Source organism: Mustela nivalis (genome assembly GCF_964662115.1).
Source record: "Mustela nivalis genome assembly, chromosome: 3".
In the NCBI taxonomy this organism is placed as follows: Eukaryota; Metazoa; Chordata; class Mammalia; order Carnivora; family Mustelidae; genus Mustela; species Mustela nivalis.
The window spans coordinates 108,849,983-108,870,024 of NC_139022.1; the positions used below are offsets into that span (position 1 = coordinate 108,849,983).

At 36.7% G+C, this 20,042-nt stretch overlaps 1 protein-coding gene across 2 annotated transcripts in view; it reads right to left on the minus strand.

Moving 5' to 3' along the window:
• Window positions 1-773: 773 nt before the first annotated feature.
• Window positions 774-20,042, minus strand: part of SEC24A (SEC24 homolog A, COPII coat complex component) — a 67,930-nt gene continuing 48,661 nt past the window's right edge. For both annotated transcript variants that reach the window (XM_082725640.1, XM_082725639.1), the window contains 10 exons: window positions 19,555-19,675; window positions 19,071-19,229; window positions 15,266-15,439; window positions 13,133-13,243; window positions 10,170-10,345; window positions 7,375-7,512; window positions 5,013-5,117; window positions 4,611-4,703; window positions 4,029-4,132; window positions 774-3,756 (listed from right to left, as the gene is read on the minus strand). In XM_082725640.1, the coding sequence (XP_082581766.1) occupies window positions 3,642-3,756; window positions 4,029-4,132; window positions 4,611-4,703; window positions 5,013-5,117; window positions 7,375-7,512; window positions 10,170-10,345; window positions 13,133-13,243; window positions 15,266-15,439; window positions 19,071-19,229; window positions 19,555-19,675 (1,296 nt within the window). In that variant the 3' untranslated portion in view covers window positions 774-3,641. The remainder of the gene's footprint in view (window positions 3,757-4,028; window positions 4,133-4,610; window positions 4,704-5,012; window positions 5,118-7,374; window positions 7,513-10,169; window positions 10,346-13,132; window positions 13,244-15,265; window positions 15,440-19,070; window positions 19,230-19,554; window positions 19,676-20,042) is intronic.

Genomic DNA, 20,042 nt, shown 5'->3' on the forward strand with positions numbered 1-20,042 from the left:
TTAAACAACTGAGCCACCCAGGTGCTCCTCTTTTAGTTTTTTGTTTTATAAAGTAGGCTCCACACCCAGCTTGGAGCCCAAAGCAGAACTTGAATTCACAACCCTGAGAGCAAGACCCAGAACCTGAATTCACAACCCTGAGATCCAAGAGTCAGATGTTTAGGGGCGCCTGGGTGGCTCAGTGGGTTGAGCCTCTGCCTTCGGTGAGGGTCACAATCTCAGGGTCCTGGGATGGAGCCCCATGGTGGGCTCTCTGCTCAGTAGGGAGCCTGCTTCCTCCTCTTTCTCTCTCTGCCTGCCTTTCTGCCTACTTATGATCTGTCAAATAAATAAGATCCTTAAAAATAAAAATAAAATGTGCTCTGAAAAACAAGCAAGATAAACTATAAACTCAGAGTAGCCAAACTATAGAATATTAAGGATAATAGAAAAATCTTGAAAGCTAACAGATTTACCTTCAAAGTAACAATTAGGTTGACAGTAAGCATCTTACCAATTACCAAAGGGTCCAGAAGACAATGGAATACTATCTTAAACATATCAAGATTAAAAAAAACACAAAAAACAAAAACCTCTTTCAACCTAGAATTTTAAACCCGGCAATCATTGAGGAGTGAGAATTTAGTTTATGACCTCCCAGACACCAGCTTAGATTCAAAGTGCTTTCAGCCAAAGCCTTCCATTGACTTATTAACGCAGGTGTATGTACAACATGGCACAATTCAGTGACTGGCAGGTTATCCATACCCCTTTAAATAACAGGTCAGTATATGTAAGCTCTCTCCATAACTTTATTGAATAGCCAAATTGATAAGTTAGCACAGTTCAAACGATTATTTGCATGGGTTACAAATGACTTTTTTACAGGAATAAAACAGTGAAAATTACAAACTGTAAAAAGGAAGACAAATCTTGTCTCTAATATTTAAGAGAAGCAAGATTTAACACAGCACATTGAAGATCAATACATATTTGAATTTGAGAACAAGAATTTAATGTTACAATATTTTACACTACTTTACAAAATTAAAATTTCTATATAAGGATTATATTTGAAATAGTTAACAAAATCTTGAAATCACATTTGATGGTCCCCTAGATAATAGCTGTTATGCATCTTTGATTAGAAGAAATAAATCTTTTGTTCTAATTATCGAAAAACAGTCTGTTAGACTTAATACATTAAATTAAAAAAATGAAGTATATGCAAACTAAAATGGTATACAGCTTGAGTGAATATTAATGTCGGATGTACAGAAATGTTATTTTAAAAATCCTAGAAATTAGAAAAATAGAGTACTTTTTATGGTAGAATTGCCATGCTCAGATTTAAATACCAAGATTGCCCTTGTCTGTTACTTTAGTAGTTGTAGAACTGTAGAAAATTTAAGGATCGTTTATAATTTATAACTACAATAAAAAAAATATGGCATAGTGTAAATATTAGTAACTTTATGTCAAAAAGTAATACAAGATGAGATAGCAGGTAGTGCCTACAGCAAAAAAAAAAAAAAAAAAAAAAAAAAAAAACACCTAAACTAAACTAAACACATTCAGTATTGCAAAAAATAATTGCTTAATATCATTATCTCCAAAAGGTTCATTCATTCCCTCATTACCCAGAGAACAAATATCATGAATCATAACTAAAGTTGTTTTTTATGACATGCCTATGACAAAATTATTCTGGATTGCACATGTTACACACTATCTAAAATAATTTTTAAGGTGAAATTTTAAAAGTAAATTTGTGAAATATACTAACAAAGCATGTGGCAATAACAAGAGTCATATTCACTTAGGGATGAAGTGAGGCACAAGGAAGATTTCTTTCCCTAGAAGCACAAACTTTTCCCTCTGGAAGGCTCTTCACTACTATTAAGAAAGGATCTACAAATATCAAGATTGACAGTTCACATTAAGAAGAGAATTTTAGTTATTCTAAGAAACATCAGTGCACAAGGATGACTCTGTTTCTTTAAAAGAGGGAAAAATACAATTTTAATTTGCTACAACTTAAAAATAGTTTCCTAATAATAATGAAGCAGATTTCAAGAAAATTTCCAGTTCATGTGCCACTCTCATCCTGAAGATAAATCTTAACACTGCTTAAGGGAGATGATATTCCTATAAAATCCAAACATTTAGTCTGACCCAGCAGGTAAGCAGTAGTGTATATTCTAATGGGACCTGCTTCTTCTGTGTCCCCAAACAACTCAGTTAAAGTCAGCTCATACTGATGTAAACCTGAAAGTTACTATTTCATTGGTGATCATATAAGACCAAGATTGTAAACACATTTTTCTAACCCATTAAAACAAAGAAACAAAAATATTTTCATCAAGTATTACACATGAACAACTTTTATGTTAAGAAGTTCATACAAGACAAGGTGAATCTGTGAAAAATGGGCCAAACTCTTTAAAGATATCCTATCACAGCACTTTAAATATATAAATGCATAATTTACCTATTTGTAAACAAAATCCACTCAATGGTTTTGACTATAATATTTCTCTGGCTCAATCAAAAAAGCAGTCTCTTGAGCATGTTCAGAAATCAAGCTTCTACCATAACTTCAATATATTGGATATGTCTAATCTTAATATCCACCAAATCAAACAGCAGCATTCATGCTTTAATAAGTTTTAATATCCAAGAATAAATATCTAATGAGCGGCTTCCAATTATTAAACTTTTTAGAAAAATGTTACTGATGCATTTTAGACAGAATTTTAAAAACCTTTAATTTCTTTAATTCATCAGTTCACCAATATAACACTTTTATTATACATCACAGAGCAGAAATGAACCAAACAAAGCCCACTTCAAGGATCAAGATAACCAAAGTCTCTCATCTCCCTATTACCATTGCCAGTCTCAATGTATTTATGAAGGCAGCTGATTCTTTTCACTGCAGAATATGATACTGGCTCCAACCAAGTCTTCTGCAGTCAAATCAGAAAACCACTTAATTAGTTTTCATTTCAAATCAAAGTGACTTTGTTCTTCAAGTATAGAGAATACTGACAGATTTTAAAGCTTGACTGTATTATTTCATATTCTTCTCAAACTAGACTAGAGTTAGTTTACTCTGGTTTTAGTTAACATGATGATCCTTTTTCTTCCTTTAAAAAAAAAACAAACAGGTGTGGGAGATGGGGTCTAGCTTTTCTACATATATTTACTTCTGAAATTTTTCTGATCTTAAAAAGATCATTATCAATGGATTTGTAATATCCCTGCAACACTCAGTCTCATGAGGTTGTAAATGTAGCAGCCAAATTTTCAGGAAAAAAGGAGAAATATACATTTGAAACACAGAAGTCTTTATTTTACAAAATTTACTTTGCCTCTGCAATATTGTCTCATCCTATTTCAATCCATAACATCTAAAACATTATTGGCAGCAAAGGAAAAAAAGTATCTAGTCAAATGTATGTAGATATATTTTGATTTGAAAAATACAGTATTTCAGAGTTTCATGTTTGATTCTCTGCTGTGGTCCTTTATTTGCTATAGTTTGTTGAAATCACAGTGAGAACATATAATCATCCCATTAGTCCACAAACCTAATAGAAAAGGAAAGTATTACACATTCTCAGGTGTTCTGCATTATCATGACTTTAAGTCAAATATCTTCATTTGTTCACTTGCTGTTGTATATGCAAGAGGAATTCATAATATGATAATGCAGATTCTGTTCTGTCTTCTACCATGTTTTGAAGAAAGTTTGCTTTCATTGGACTCTCATCCCTGAGGAATAAAAGATAAAAATATATACATTAGATAACAATGTAATAGTAAAATAAAGTGGATTTGTCATGAGGCTTTTAATATACTCTTTACTAATAACTGGATATAAAGAATAAATGAGTAATATTTATTGAAAATCCTTTTTTTTTTTCTGAAGGGTTTGCCTAAGCATTAGGTCACATATGACTCAAAATAGGTCCTTGTAAAGCTGAACAACTGTAAACCTTGTAAAGCTGCTATTTCACTATTAGCAAATGGAAAATTCAACTTACCTTATTACATAAAGTATGGGGAAAAATGGTCTCTGCTCTCTTAGCCAAGAGATGAATGCTATTATTCTGGCAGATTCTGGTGTATCAAGTTCTGGAAGGTCTGTCTGTTAAACAAAACCAAGCAATATCCAACTTACTTGAGTCACATATCTAAAGCATCATTTACAGTGCTTCTCAAACTTTATCATGTATATGAATCCCCTGGAGATCTTAACCAACGGAGCCATCCAGGCCCACCTAATTCTAACTTTAAAATCGAAAATTATCCAAACAAATGCTATAGAGCTTAACAAATGCTTTCTCATGGATCATTTCAGTTATTCTTCCATAAGCAAGAACATTCTTAATTTACAAATGAGGCTGTTAGTGACTTGTCCATGATTACAGAGCTGGTGACAAAGTTTATTATTACTTTCTTCAATAATATATATTAATCCAACTGACACTAATCACAAATCATTAGCTTATTTAGCAATTAGATAAGTTCTTACTCCAAATCAGTGGTTAAAAGGACCCTGCCATAGACCAATGAAATGGTCTTGTGAGTCTACCACAATCATAATCACGATAAAACAGTCTTACCATAATCTGTGGAATTAATGCATAGTTTTGAACTCCTAGAACCTGGCTGAGAAAATTTTGTCCACAATTTTTTCCAACCCAAAGCATCAGTACCTGGGGAATAGGAAAAAAATCATTTGAGACGTGTGTAACAGCGAACTGCTGACTCACCTTTACCACTGAGTATGTTCTAAAAGATCAAAATGATGAGTACGTTTAGTGAGCTTATACAGTCTTCAACTGAATAATTTTCCATGATGAGATATGTATGCTTATCATGAAAAGAGGCTATGGAGGGAGAAGGTGGCTCATACAAAAATGTATAGATTAAATAGCACATAATCTGTTCAGAAAAAGACATTAAAGGGAATGAAGATACAGCAGTATGCAGAGACAAGGATCCAGATTAGTCAGATTACTCACAGAGCCTGCATCCATGAGGAAAGCTCCATCCCTGCTCAACTTCTCCACAGAAAGCTGAAGAATAGGTGGCTGAGGTATGGTGCGATCATTGATGTTGAGTGCTCCCTGAGGAATTAAGCAAAAAAATTAAAGGTTTTAGACTTTATTTATTTGAGAGAGAGAAGAGGGGCAGAGGGAAAGGGAGAGAGAATCTCAAGCAGACTTTCCATTCAGCATGGAGTCCGATGTGGGACTCGATCCCACAACCATGAGATCATGACCCAAGCCAAAATCAAGAGTCAGAGGCTTAACCAACTGAGCTACCCAGGTGCCCCCCCAAAAGTTATAGCTTTTCAATACAACTTAAGAACAAAATACCCCAATAATTAGACAGCAACAGCTGACAAGATGGGTTCCCTCATGTCAAGGGAAAAAAACCTAAACTTTTTATCAGACCAAATGCCCATAGGGAACAAAACCAGACAACACGGCTTGAGGTAGCAAGCACACACAAAATTCAGCAAAATTTGCAGACCCCCGCCACACACCTTATCAGGCTGTTGCCAGATCCTGAAGCTGCTACAGGAAGTATGAAAATGTATCCAGCTTGTCACTCTGCTCCTAAAGTTGCAATTTGGGACCTCAGGCTGGCCAGCCCTTAATAAGGACACAGAACTTGTGCCTATTCAAACTCGAGCTCAAACCTTCACCTTCAGAGCTGACTTCTGGTTTGTAAACTCTACAGCACTAAAGCTCTCCCTTGCCTCTAACCAAATCTTTGCATTCCAGGAATTTTTGTTGACATGGTAATATGCAGTCACAATTTAAAAAAAAATTTTTTAATGTCACTTCCAAGACTTTGAAACTTAGCTAAATCACAGTTATTCATATTTAAATATAAGGAAGATGAAGAAATATTTATTGCTCATCTAAACAAACCCATTTGAATCCCAATAAATCCAAATTAACTTCTGATCTTAACTATTATTTAAAAAATATAATAAATGCAACCAATACCTATGTATCCTGAACAGAAAAATGACTTCAGTGAGAACCAAATGAAGTCTGGAATTTAGTTAATAAATAATGGCTAACTGTGTGACTTAGGTTATGTGTACATGTGTGGGAGGAATAAAGGCCGAATGCAAATGAGATTTTAATAGTTCTATTAGGTTTGACATTAATTTATTAAGGCCAGAAATGGAAATTTCTCATTTATTTTTTTTTAATTATTTATTTATTTATTTGACAGAGAGAGATCACAAGTAGGCAGAGAGGCAGGCAGAGAGAGAGAGAGAGGAGGAAGCAGGCTCCCTGCTGAGCAGAGAGCCTGATGCGGGACTCGATCCCAGGACCCTGAGATCATGACCTGAGCCGAAGGCAGCAGCTTAACCCACTGAGCCACCCAGGCGCCCGGAAATTTCTCATTTATAATGAATACTACTATTCTCTGAAAACACACACACACTATTAATTTTTGACCAAAAAAACTTTGAGTACTTAAACTAAGGTGCTTGATTAAAAAACTTTGAGTACTTAAACTAAGGTGCTTGATTAAACCTTACCTAAAGGAAGAAGTAAATAAAATACTGATCTATCAAGGGGTATGCCCCATCCAGCTTAAGGATTTAGCTTTAAAGAGGGAGTATTAATCACATTACCTTAAGACCTCACACCTTAAGGCATGTGGAAACCACCACAAAGAATACGCAGACTCAAGAGAGCCATTCAGAAATTTCCCCTAAAGGCTTTTTTTTTTTTTTTTAAAGATTTTATTTATTTATTTGACAGAGAGATAGAGACAGAGCACAAGTAAGCAGAGGGTTAGAGAGAGAAGCAGGCCCTCCGCGGAGCAGGGAGCCCGATGCCGGGCTCCATCCCAAGACCCTGGAATCGTGTAGGGAAGGCAGGCACTCAATGAACTGAGCCACCCAGGCACCCTCCCTAAAGGCTTTCTAATGTGAAATAAAAAAAGAATCTTGTCTTTCTCTGGTGGGAAAGAAGATAAGCGATCAGTGGCACTGTTTTCTAGTCTCCTAGCAAAGACCCATAAGAAACAATGAAGTAAAAAAAGGGGCAAATAATATTACAATTTAAATATTTTTTCTTTGGGGCGCCTGGGTGACTCAGTTTTTAAGCGGCTGCCTTTGGCTCAGGTCATGATTCTGGGAGTTCTGTGATCAAGCCCCTGTCTGGCTTCCTGCTCAGCGGGGAGTGTGCTTCTTGCTCTGCACCCCCCACCCCCGCATGCTCTCTGTAAAATGAATAAATAAATCTTTAGAAAACAACAACAACAAAACTTTCCTCATTTCTACAATGGACTCAGAATAATTAGGACTTTAAAACTCCAAGAAATAGCCACTAAAAAAGTAATCAATCTTACCTCATCTGAGAGATTGTCAACTCTATACAAACTGGGATGAGTTGTGAGCATAAGGTAAACCAAGGGCTGATTTTTCACCTGACACATGGCAAAAATGCGTTCATCTAGACGTGCATTTGTCCCAGTCTGAAATGATTTCTGTAACAAAACACAACCCCCATCAAAAAAGGGGGGGGATTTAATAATAAATATAAACAAAGCTTTGCAAATATAAGATGTTAAAAGAATATCTTCAGACAGAATTAGCAAATTTTTTGTTAATTATTCTTTTAATGGATTCTGTTAAGTATCTTTTAAAAAGTCACACATCTATTAAATTATGACTACACTGCCACCTGAAAGAAACTAATTACATGACCACGGCAAAGTCATTAGGTCTCTCTGGTGTTTCCTAATCACTGAACTAGATCTAAATATTCTATCTGCCATAGAGGGATAGTGATATAGAAATCTAAATAATACCATGAGAAGAATAAAGTTAAACTGCAGATGATGAAATAAAAACATACATGAAGGACTAAAGATCTGTTTTGTAAATGTTAGGAGATGACTAATGTGGTTAACTATCCTTGTTTCTCCCATAATTAGAGAAATTAAACAACACAATAAAGGTTAAAAATCAACCAGAAAAATAGAAATGAGGATGTTAATTAGCAGAATAAAAGTAGTAAATAGTAAGTTTTACTGATGTTTAAGTACTAAGTTTTAACTGATATATTAGCTTCATGGAGAGTATTGGTTTTGGGGTAGGGTTTTAAGCATTCCTGGGGCTCCTGGCTGGCTCAGTAGGTGGGGCATGCAACTCTTGATTGTGAGGTTGTGAGTTCCAGCCCCACAGTGGGTGCAGAGATTACTTAAAAAAAATAAAATCTTTAAAAGAAATTTGTAAGCATTCCTACTGATGGAAAGTTGTAGAAACAGGCAAAGAGTTAGCAGCAATGAGATGATGTATTAAAACAAGTGCAAGTGCTATAAATAAATAAAGACTGGAAAAGGCTCTTAAGTTTGTTTGTTTTAATAATCTCTACTTCCGAAATGGGGCTTGAAGTGATAACCTGGCATGCTCTATCGAAGGAGCCAGAATGAGGCCCCAAGGCTCTTAAGATTTCTTTTTAAGTAAGCTCTGCACTCAACATGGGGCTCAACCCCATGACCCTGAGATTAAGAGTTGCATGCTCTACCAACTAAGCCATCCAGGTGCCCCAAGAACTATTTTTTTTTTTTAAGATTTTTATTTATTTATCAGAGAGAGAGAGGGAGAGAGAGGGAGCACAGGCAGACAGAATGGCAGGCAGAGGCAGAGGGAGAAGCAGGCTCCCTGCCGAACAAGGAGCCCAGAACGCTGGGATCATGACCTGAGCTGAAGGCAGCTGCTTAACCAACTGAGCCACCCAGGCGTCCCCCCAAGATCTTTTAAATTAGTATGTTAATAGTCATTAAGAAAGAAAAAAGAATATTATGAGAAATGGAAGAAGGAAAGTTTATTTATTCATTCAATAACTATTTACTGATAGTCCAATATGTACGAAGAATTGTTCTTCTAGGTGATGGGACAATGTGGTAACTTTTCAAAAAAAGATAAAAATCTTTGCCCTCATGGACATAAAATCCTAGTAAGGGAAAAGTAAATAATAAATAAGCAAAATATTGATATTTCAGTGTTAAAAACTATGGAGAAAAGGGAGGGAAGAGAATGTAGGTTACGTACATTAGGTAAAGAAGAATATAGGTTAGAACACTGCACACTAAATGGGGAAATCAGGAAAGGCAGGCCTCAGTAAAAGGACAACATTTAATGGAAGACCTAAAGAGAGAAAAGCTCAGATTTTTAAGTATTAAAATTTAAGCATTTATGTAATTTCTGTGCATTTATATTATATTCAGAAGTGGAAATACATAATTTGAGTTAAAGAAGCTAGAAGTTGATCCAAAAGCCATTCTATTAGGATGAGTGGGTTGTCCTTCTTCCCTAGAAGAGATGACATACACCAGACAAATCAATCCTGGAGTTCAGAAAAATATACAAATTGACAATTTTTGTAGTTTCCATCAATTTTGGAATCTGGGATGCTCTCCCAGGTGATTATTAACATAAGCTTTTTGATAAAATTTAATTGATATATTTAAAAATTTGTAATATGTATTTAAAATTAATAAACTTTACACCCTAAGTATACAAGCTTGGACTTTTTATTTTGGATACTGGAAAAATAAGCCTCCTCTACTTACCAGCAGTAGGGGCAAAGAGCAGGCAGGAAGACAAGTAATTAATATCAAATAAAAAACTCTACAAGACCATAGAAGGAAAGGCAACTGACAGAAAGGTAACATTTAAACTCAAACACAGGAAGGAACAGAAAGTATAATGCAGGTCATGGAAATAGGTGCACATGTATGAGAGGGAAAATCTAAGATTAAATAGTAGTATGTGGGTGAAATACTGGACAGAGCAGGAAAAAGCCAGAAGAGTTTTATGTTATGTGTGACTTCTTACATGAGCAATAAAACATATAGCTCTTGTTCTGGAAAACTGAAAAACTGATCATTGACATCTCTGATAATGTCAATGAACACATGGTGAACATCTCTTACAAATATGGCACATGCTTTAAATCAGTATCTTGTGAATTTATTAGGTTACAGATTCTTTCAAGGTTCAAGTAAGAGTCAAAGTCACTGTCCTCAGAAAACTTTAATGGCTTAAAGTAATACATACAGTGTTCAGTGGTTCACAGGATAAAAATTTGGGCTATTGACATTTTCACTGTTACAGTTTCTGGTTTTGATTCTCTTACCTGTTTAAGGAGAGCCAACACAAAGAGTGGGAAAAGCCGCAAAGAAAAAGGAACCATGAGTCCAGGCTGCTGGTTACTTAGGACTGAAGAGCGATAAGCTGAAAGAGAGTCTATGACAGCATTCACTAGGGCATCCCGAGCATCACTCAGACTGGCAGTCACAGACCTGTCAACAGCTAACAGAGACAGAGGTAGGGACAAACAAGAGAAAAGAGAGAAATTTAGCTACCCCACTGTTAAGGATAGAAGAGATGTAATTTTTTTTATTATACAAATTCTCTAACTTATTACACAGATAAGCAACCAAGGAAAGCATTTAAAAGCACATAGTTTAGCAAATCAAACCAAACTCCCCTGAAATCGGTCTTTATTTCCTAGCTGTATGACAATATGGCAAGGAATCTAACCTTCATGAGCTTATCTATAAAATGGGAAAACTGTATCTTGCTGGATCTAAGATGTTATTAATTATAATCCACCATCTTATGTTATATACCACAGAGAAAGAAAAAACTCTGTAACTAAACATACATGCTCTCTTCACAGAGAACTTTATATTTATTGAAAGACCTCTCAGGAAGCTACTTAGATGATTCTTATCATCAGTCATGCCACTGTTCATATGCATTTCTTTTTTTTTTTTTAAGATTTTATTTATTTATTTGAGAGAGAGACAGTGAGAGAGAGCATGAGCGAGGAGAAGGTCAGAGAGCAAAGCAGACTCCCCATGGAGCTGGGAGCCTGATGAGGGACTTGATCGCGGGACTCCGGGATCATGACCTGAGTCAAAGGCAGTCGTCCAACCAACTGAGCCACCCAGGCGCCCCTGTTCATATGCATTTCTGCATACTTGAAAAAAATGTTTCCAAAAAAAAATTTTTTTAAATACTAAAAGAACTATTATTGTTTTGAAGACTTCTCAAACTAGAACTAAACTCAATTCATGTGGTCTCAAAAATACAATCAATAAAGTAATGATATTAACTGCTATAACCAAATTTGTACATAGCCAAGAAAGAAGACCACTGTTACCTGGCCAATAGCAACTCTTTTTTTTGTGTTTTTTAAAGTGGGCTCCACACTCAGTTTGGAGTTCAACAAGGGGCTTGAACTTATGGCCCTGTGATCAAGACCTGTGCTGAGACCAAGAGATGGATGCTTAAGACTTCAATTGAAGACTTCTTAAGATTTTGATAAAATGTGAAAAAAATGTGCATACTGGGATAAAGGAAATTTAGTAATAAAAAAAATATTTGTGAAGCAAATTGTGAAAAATTTTTAAATCTTCAAATACTGCTTGAATTATAGTTCTTGTTGTTGATAATAAAGATAATAAAAGAATGACCATATGATTACTAAAAAGTGTTAGTTCAAGGGTGCCTGGGTGGCTCAGTGGGTTAAAGCCGCTGCCTTCGGCTCAGGTCATGGTCTCAGGGTCCTGGGATCGAGTCCCGCATCGGGCTCTCTGCTCAGCAGGGAGCCTGCTTCCTCCTCTCTCTCTCTGCCTGCCTCTCCATCTACTTGTGATCTCTGTAAAATAAATAAATAAAATCTTTAAAAAAAAAAGTGTTAGTTCAACAAAATATAAAGGTAGTGATCCTCATATTCTTAGGTCAAGATCTTTAACCTTCAACAGCATGTGAGACTAAAACAGGGTTGGATTCCTTATCAGGCTTCATTAAAGAAAAAAAATTTCCCAATAGGAAATGTGAGAAAATGAGTAATTATTCCTAATATTGACAGATCTGAGTGTGAAGCAAATGAAGGCAATGGCATCTTTCCTGAAGAAGGAAAAAATTAAGAATCAAAATGATGTTAAGCTCTATGTATTTGAAAAAGACCAAAAAAGGCAACTATATCTGATACGGAAGTAAAGAAGTGAAGGTATCAGTAAATTTTCTTCTAGCTCATGTGATCTGGCCAAGGCTGCAAACTTATCTGTGAGAGTAAACTGGTTTTTAATCCTGAATTCCAAGACTCCAAGACTAAAGATCATTACAGTTCAAAGTCTCTTGTAATCCAGGTTCTAGAACTCATTAAAAAGCTATTAACCGGGCGCCTGGGTGGCTCAGTGGGTTAAGCCGCTGCTTTCGGCTCAGGTCATGATCTCAGGGTCCTGGGATCGAGTCCCGCATCGGGCTCTCTGCTCAGCAGGGAGCCTGCTTCCACCTCTCTCTCTCTCTGCCTGCCTCTCTGCCTACTTGTGATCTCTCTCTGTCAAAAAAATAAATAAAATCTTTAAAAAAAAAAAAAAGCTATTAACCACTAGTAAATTTGAATATATTTTTTTAAGATTTTATTTATTTATTTAACAGAGAGAGATTACAAGTAGACAGAGAGGCAGGTAGAGAGAGAGAGAGAGAGAGAGAGAGAGAGAGAGAAGCAGGCTCCCTGCTGAGCAGAGAGCCCGATGCGGGACTCGATCCCAAGACCCTGAGATCATGACCTGAGCCGAAGGCAGCAGCTTAACCCACTGAGTCACCCAGGCGCCCCAGTAAATTTGAATATTAACTAAAATATGATATTTAAGCCCATTGTAGGCAGATTATGAGACAGAAAGCAGTTTAGTACCTGCCTAAAACCAATGAGGGAAGGAGGAAGGAGTAGTGGGCAGTAACTACTAATGGACATGAGGTTCTTTTTGGGGTGATAAATGTTCTAAAATCAGGTTGAGATGAGGGCCACGCCATTCTGTAAACATACTATAAACAGTGGGGTTGTATTAGGTAAAATGGGTTATGTGAAGTGGTATATAAATTATATCCCAATAAAGCTCTTAAAATTTAAAAAAAAATAAGGTTACCTGCAAAAGATCCTTTCATTCAAGTAGCTACCTAGGAGGCATACAGAAGTTCTAAAACACTGAAACCTTTAAAGGTACTTACTTAAAGGAAAAAAAACTAAGCAGATTTTTCTATTATTATATTTGTGAAATATTTATAATAGCCGATAATGATTCTTACCCATATTGGCCAATAACCCTGAAATTGCTTGAACATCAGCTCCAAGAAAGACTTCATTCAGAGTTGAAACTACAGGCAAACACAATGTATGAACACGAATTCTTCTTTCACCTTTGCCGAAAAGACAAAAATGATAGTAAGGACACAACTATATTAAAAAATTTGTATTTTCTTGGAATCACTTCTTTTTAATTTAGAACCAAAATGGTTATTCAGTATGCAGAAATAGTATCAAAACTTTAAAAATAAACAAAAAGAAACAAACTTCAGAGTTTTATTTATTAAAGATTTTCTTTATTTGAGAGAGAGAGAGAGAGAGAGAGAGAAAGAGGGATCACAAGCAGTGGGGGCGGGGAAGGGCAGAGGAAGAAGCAGACTCCCCATTTATCAGGGAGCCTGATGCGGGACTCAATCCTAGGACCCTGCGATCATGACCTGAGCCAAAGGCAGATGCTTAACTGACTGAGCCCTCTTATTTTTTCACTACAAAATTCTTTTTGTTTGGGGCATCTGACTGGCTCAGTCGGTTAAACATCTGCCCTGAGATAATAAGGCTCAGGATCATGATCCTGGCATCCTGGGATCAAGCCCTGGTTCAGGTTTCCTGCTCAGTGGGGAGTCTGCTTCTCCATCTCCCTCTGCCCCTCCCCTCTACTTGTGCTCCCTCTCTCTCTCTCTCCCTTTCAAATAAATAAAATTTTTAAAAAAATTCTTTTTGTTCAAATTACAATTGAAAAGGGATCATAATCAAATGGTGGTAAAATGCTAGCTTAAAAATCTTTTTTCTGAATATTTTGGTTATTTTATCTTTTTTATTAATATAAATTTTGAATTACACACATTGTATATATGAATTACATACACACATGAATACATACATAATGACAACAATACTTCCACACGTGTTCTAGAGTCTGTTTTGACATTTAAAGTCCAAAGAAATTTTATACTTTCCTCTTTAATCACAGAAAAAACTTTTTATTTTATTTTTTCAGTGTTCCAAGATTGTTTATTTATTGTTTATTCACCACACCCAGCAGAAAAAACTAAAAAAAAAAAAAAAAAAAAAAAAATCAATTAATATAATTATTTTCTCAGGGCGCCTGGGTGGCTCAGTGGGTTAAAGCCTCTGCTTTCAGCTCAGGTCATGATCCCAGGGTCCTGGAATCGAGCCCTGCATAGGGCTCTCTGCTCAGTAGGGAGCCTGCTTCCTCCTCTCTCTCTCTGCCTGCTTCTCTGCCTACTTGTGATCTCTGTCTGTCAAATAAATAAATAAAATCTTTTAAAAAAATACAATTATTTTCTCTTTAGTAATTACCCACAATAAAAAAATCAATAAATACAGAAAGATGAAAACTTTTTGATAACCATCAAATATCAGATATTATGTCTGATATAATTTTTAAAATTTCTAACCAGTAAAACCTTGAACACTAATGAAAAAGAACAAGTCAAAAAACTAGAGATGATATTCATACTACAACCTGTACTGATACATGAAGAGTGATGAAAATGTACATATGAGGAGCTCATTAAATTACTTTTAAAAAGGAGAAATAATATCTGCAAAAAAGGGTAACAGTGTTTAGAGTTTCTATTCTAGCCAAAAACAGTGAGAACTAAAAGAAAACAGTTACAATAATTAGCCTATCAACAACAACAAATAAACATACAGAGAGACATGCAAAGACATACACACACACAAAATCAGAGGCTGAAATGGAAAGGGCACTTGATGGGACCATGAACTGGTGAAATCCTTCCAAAAAACAATCTGACAATACTAAGATTTTTCTAAACAATCAGCCTGACACTAAGTAGACTCTTAGTAAATATTTGTTAAAAACAATGGCTAAGGAAAACAAATACAACACATCTTAGCTTTACCAGGAATAGCAACAAAGCTCTTAAGATGAGAAATACTCTTCTGGCTTAAATACTCTTATGTCCAAAGGAGAGGGCATTCATTATAAGGCAAAGAATACATGACTAAATAAAAAAATTTACCTTTGCCACAACACAATGGATTTATAGTTAACTATACTGGATTGTAATCTTAAAAATCTGCTAAAAGTGTAATCTCATGTTATATGTCTTTGCCACAATAAAAACAAACAAACAAAACCAATTTACCTTTGCTGGATGTATACAAGAGTGCAGACTGAAAGGAAACCAACTGAGTGTCAGTAAGACTCTCTTCCACAGACATCTGTACTGCATACCCAGCATCTGGGTTTACGTTAGGCAAAGACAGTAAGTCTGTCGACCGAACAAAGAAGTTCCCATGGAAAGTATGAATGGAAAGACCTAGAAGAGAAAATTTTATCAAGATGATTTACATAAGGCAATATATAGATAATTCCATTTTATCTTTGTCACCCATCAGACTGACAGAGTAAATTTAAAAGTTTAGTTGTGGAGCTGTGGAGTGGGGGAGAAAGTTTAGTTTTGGGCACCTGGTTGGCTCAGTCGGTTAAGGGTCTGCCTTCCGCTAGGATGATGATCTCATGGTCCTGGGATCCAGCCCTGTGTTGGATTCCCTTTTCAGCAGGAAGTCTGTTTCTCCCTCTCCCTCTGTGAATGCTATCTCTCTCACTCTTGCTCTCTCTCAAATAAATAAATAAAATCTTTTTTTTTTTTAAAGATTTTATTTATTTATTTGACAGAGAGATCACAAGTAGGCAGAGAGGCATGCAGAGAGAGGAGGAAGCAGGATCTCCGTTGAGCAGAGAGCCCAACGCGGGGCTCAATCCCAGGACCCTGGGATCATGACCTGAGCCAAAGGCAGAGGCTTTAATCCACTGAGCCAACCAGGTGCCCCAAGTATCCAAGTCTTAATCTCAGCTCAGCTCTTGATCTGAGAGTTGTGAGTTCAAGCACCTCACTGGGCCCTATGCTGGGTGTACAGCCTACTTAAAAAAAAAGTTTGGGGCACCTGGGTGGCTCAGTGGATTAAGCCACTGCCTTCAGCTCAGGTCATGATCTCAGGGTCCTGGGATCGAGTCCCGCATCGGGTTCTCTGCTTGGCGGGGAGCCTGCTTGCCTCTCTCTCTGCCTGCCTCTCTGCCTACTTGTGATCTCTGTCTGTCAAATAAATAAATAAAATCTTAAAAAAAAAAAAAAGTTTGCATGTAATATTGTGATTTATAATAAGAAATAGGTACTTGATCTTCACTCATTGCCAGCACAGAACTCCTAAACTCTTAGGACAATCTAAGTGATGAAATTCACAAAGGTATCTTCTGCTATGTTGATGGAGTGATCTTTGATAAGCACCTATGTAACCAAAGGATGGGGGCTGGTTACCAGAGGATCCAACCATGTAATCAGAAGGTTGGAAATTACAGTCCAACCTGTCCCCCCACCAACAACCTTTGGGGAGGGCAGAGGTAGAGTCAGTCATCAATGGCCAATAGCTTAATCAGCCACAACTATGTAAAAACTAGTAGGAGAGGTCCTTTGGAAAGCTTCCAGATTGGTGAACACACAGAGATTTGGGGAGAGTGGAGTGCTCAGAGAGAACACGGAAGCTGCAGAAGCTCCATGCCCTTTCCCTTTCTCTATACCTTTCCCTATACATCTTTTCCATCAGACTGTTCCTAAGTTACATCCTTCTATAATAAACCAGTAATCTAGAAAGTAAAATGTTTCTTTGATTTCTGTAAGCTTCTCTGGCAAATTAATTGAACCCAAAGAGGGGGTAGCAGAGCATTGGTGGTTCAGTGGTAGAATTCTCGCCTGCCAAAGAGGGGGTAGCAGAAACCTCCAATCTACAGCCATTCAATCAGAGCACAAGAACCAGAAACAGAAAGCTAGTTGGTAACTAACTGGTGACGAGTGACATTACTACCTGAGTTGTCTGGAGATGTGGCAACCTTATAGAAGTATTTGAAATCTTACATATTACAAAGGCTTTATTGTCAGCTGTTTTACTCAACCATTTTTTCTTTTTATTACAGTGACAGATAAGAGAGAACTTCATTTGACACATGGTTTGACAGAAAGATTTCAACATCTATCTAGTGGACAGATCCATGGGTCCTTATATATTGATATATATATATATATATATATATATATATATATTTATTTTACTATTTCATATAATCTTTCCACTTTAAAAAAATTATTGCTTCATATCTCTTAAAGAACATTATTTTATTTATTTTTAAAGATTTTATTTATCTATTTGACAGAGAGAGATCATAAGTAGTCAGAGAAGCAGGCAGAGAGAGAGAGAGGAGGAAGCAGGTTCCCCGCTGAGCAGAGAGCCCAACCCGGGACTTGATCCCAGGACCCTGAGATCATGACCTGAGCCGAAGGCAGCGGCTTAACCCACTGAGCCACCCAAGCGCCCCAAACATTATTTTATTTATATATTTTTAAAGATTTATTTATTTGGCAGAGAGAGAGAGAGCACAAACAGCAGGAACAGCAAGCAAAAGGAGAAGAAACAGGCACCTGATAGGAACAATTTCCTAGGACCCTGGGATCATGACCCGAGCCGAAGATAAGACGCTTACCTGAGCCATCCAGGCATCCCAAAACAACATTATTTTAAAATCTGAATAAAGAGGCGCCTGGGTGGCTTAGTGCGTTAAAGCCTCTGCCTTCGGCTCAGGTCATGATCCCAGGGTCCTGGGATCAAGCCCTGCACTGGGCTCACTGCTTAGTGGGGAGCCTGCTTCTTCCTCTCCTGCTCCCTTGCTTGTGCACTCTGTCAAATAAATACATAAAATCTAAAAAAAAAGGGCACCTGGGTGGCTCAGTGGGTTAAACCTCTGCCTTCGACTCAGGTCATGATCTCAGGGTCCTGGGACCGAGTCCCGCATCAGGCTCTCTGCTCAGCAGGGAGCCTGCTTCTCTTCCTCTCTCTCTGCCTACTTGTGATCTCTCTCTGTCAAATAAATAAATAAAATCTTAAAAAAAAAAAAAAAAGAAGAAGAAGAAGAAGATTTATTTATTTATTTATTTATTTAACAGAGAGAGAGAGAGAGATATCACAAGTAGGCAGAGAGGCAGACAGAGAGAGAGGAAGGGAAGCAGGCTCCCCACTGAGCAAAGAGCCTGATGTGGGGCTTGATCCCAGGACCTTGGGATCATGACCTGAGCCGAAGGCAGAGGCTTTAACCCACTGAACCACCCAGGCGCCCCCAATTTTTTAAAAATGAGAGATATAATTCACATACCATCAAAATCACACATACACGTACAATTCAGTGGCTTTCAGAACATTCAAAATAGTTTCTATTTTCTGGGGCGCCCGGGTGGCTCAGTGGGTTAAGTCTTTGCCTTCAACTCATATCATGATCCCAGGGTCCTGGGATCGAGCCCTGCACTGGGCTCACTGCTTAGTGGGGAGCCTGCTTCTCCCTCTCCTGCTCCCTTGCTTGTGTGCTGTCAAATAAATTAAAAAAATATTTTAGAAAAAGCTTCTATTTTCTTTTATAATGTTTCTTCAGAAACATTTTTTTTTTTTTAAAGTAGGCTCCATGCCCAATGTGGGACTTGAACTCACAACCCTGAGATCAAGAGTTGCATGCTCTAGCAACTGAGCCAGCCAGGTACCTCTCTTCCCTATTCTTAATTTCATATTCCATTAGTTTAAGTAAAATCTCTTATAAAATGAACTTTTTAAAAAAAAGATGTATGTATTTATTTATATATTTATTTGACAGAGAGAGAGAGAGACAGAGATCACAAGTTGGCAGAGAGGCAGGCAGAGAGAGGGGGAAGCAGGCTCCCTGCTGAGCAGAGAGTCCAATGCGGGGCTTGATCCCAGGACCCTGAGACCATGACCTGAGTCACTGAGCCACCCAGGCACCACAAAATAAACTCTTATGAGCAAACCTTATGAAATAACATTAGCTGAAAATGTTTATTTATTGATATCAAAAGCAACACATCATCTATGTAAGTGTGAAAAAAGTGCCCCCACCTTTCGTACACCGAATCCTCATGACTGCCTCAAAGCCAATCTTTCGAGTGAGGTATCTCTGTAGTTCCTTCTGTAATTTCTGTACTTGGACTGGGTTCTGCTGATGGTGGTAAGAAGGATAGTAATAGACACTTCCTGCTGAATACCGAGAAATACAACCTGGAAGAAAACACACACTTTTTAAAAATTCTGTAATTAATTAATACTGCATGAAAAAACTACTGGTGTTTGAATCAATCTTTCCCCAGCCTCCCAAAGTATTATCAAAAAAAGAGTATTTCATCCTTTTAAATAGCAGTATAAAATCTATTATAAACGTTCAGAAATACATAATAAATGTCTAGAAGACCAAAGGTTTGTAACAGACTGATTAACTCTCTCAAAGGAATAAAAATTCCTTCACTTTGTCCTTTATTTAGAGTATCATCATATAAATGTCATTTTCACATTCACTTGAGAAAAATAATCATGAGGAAGAACTCACCCAGAGAAGCCAAGTCAGAATACTGTCCACTGAGAAGGAATAAGTCCACAGCTACCTGCTGACCAGAACAATCTAAGGCTAATTTCTTGTAAAAGTCAGTGGATGGTGTCAAGTGAATCTCCTGTTAATAGTAAATTACAAGAAAGAAAAAATTTTTAATTATTAAATTGTCATAAAAATTTAAAACCTATCCCTTGAAATATATATATATATATATATATATATACCAAGATGTTAACAATTATCCTTGGGCATGCTAAAAATGCTTTCTTTTCAGTTCTTCATTTTCTCAGTGAAAAACATGTACCGCTTAAGGATTTTCTATTTTCTACTTTTAAAAAGAAATACATCTATAATGCTAATTTCAATAATCTATTAAATGCTTAGAATGCTGGAAAATGTTCTAAAGAATTCATGTGTAATATCTATGTAGACCTTTGAACTATTGTAAGAAGTTAGTACTATAATTATTTTTACTTTATAAATAA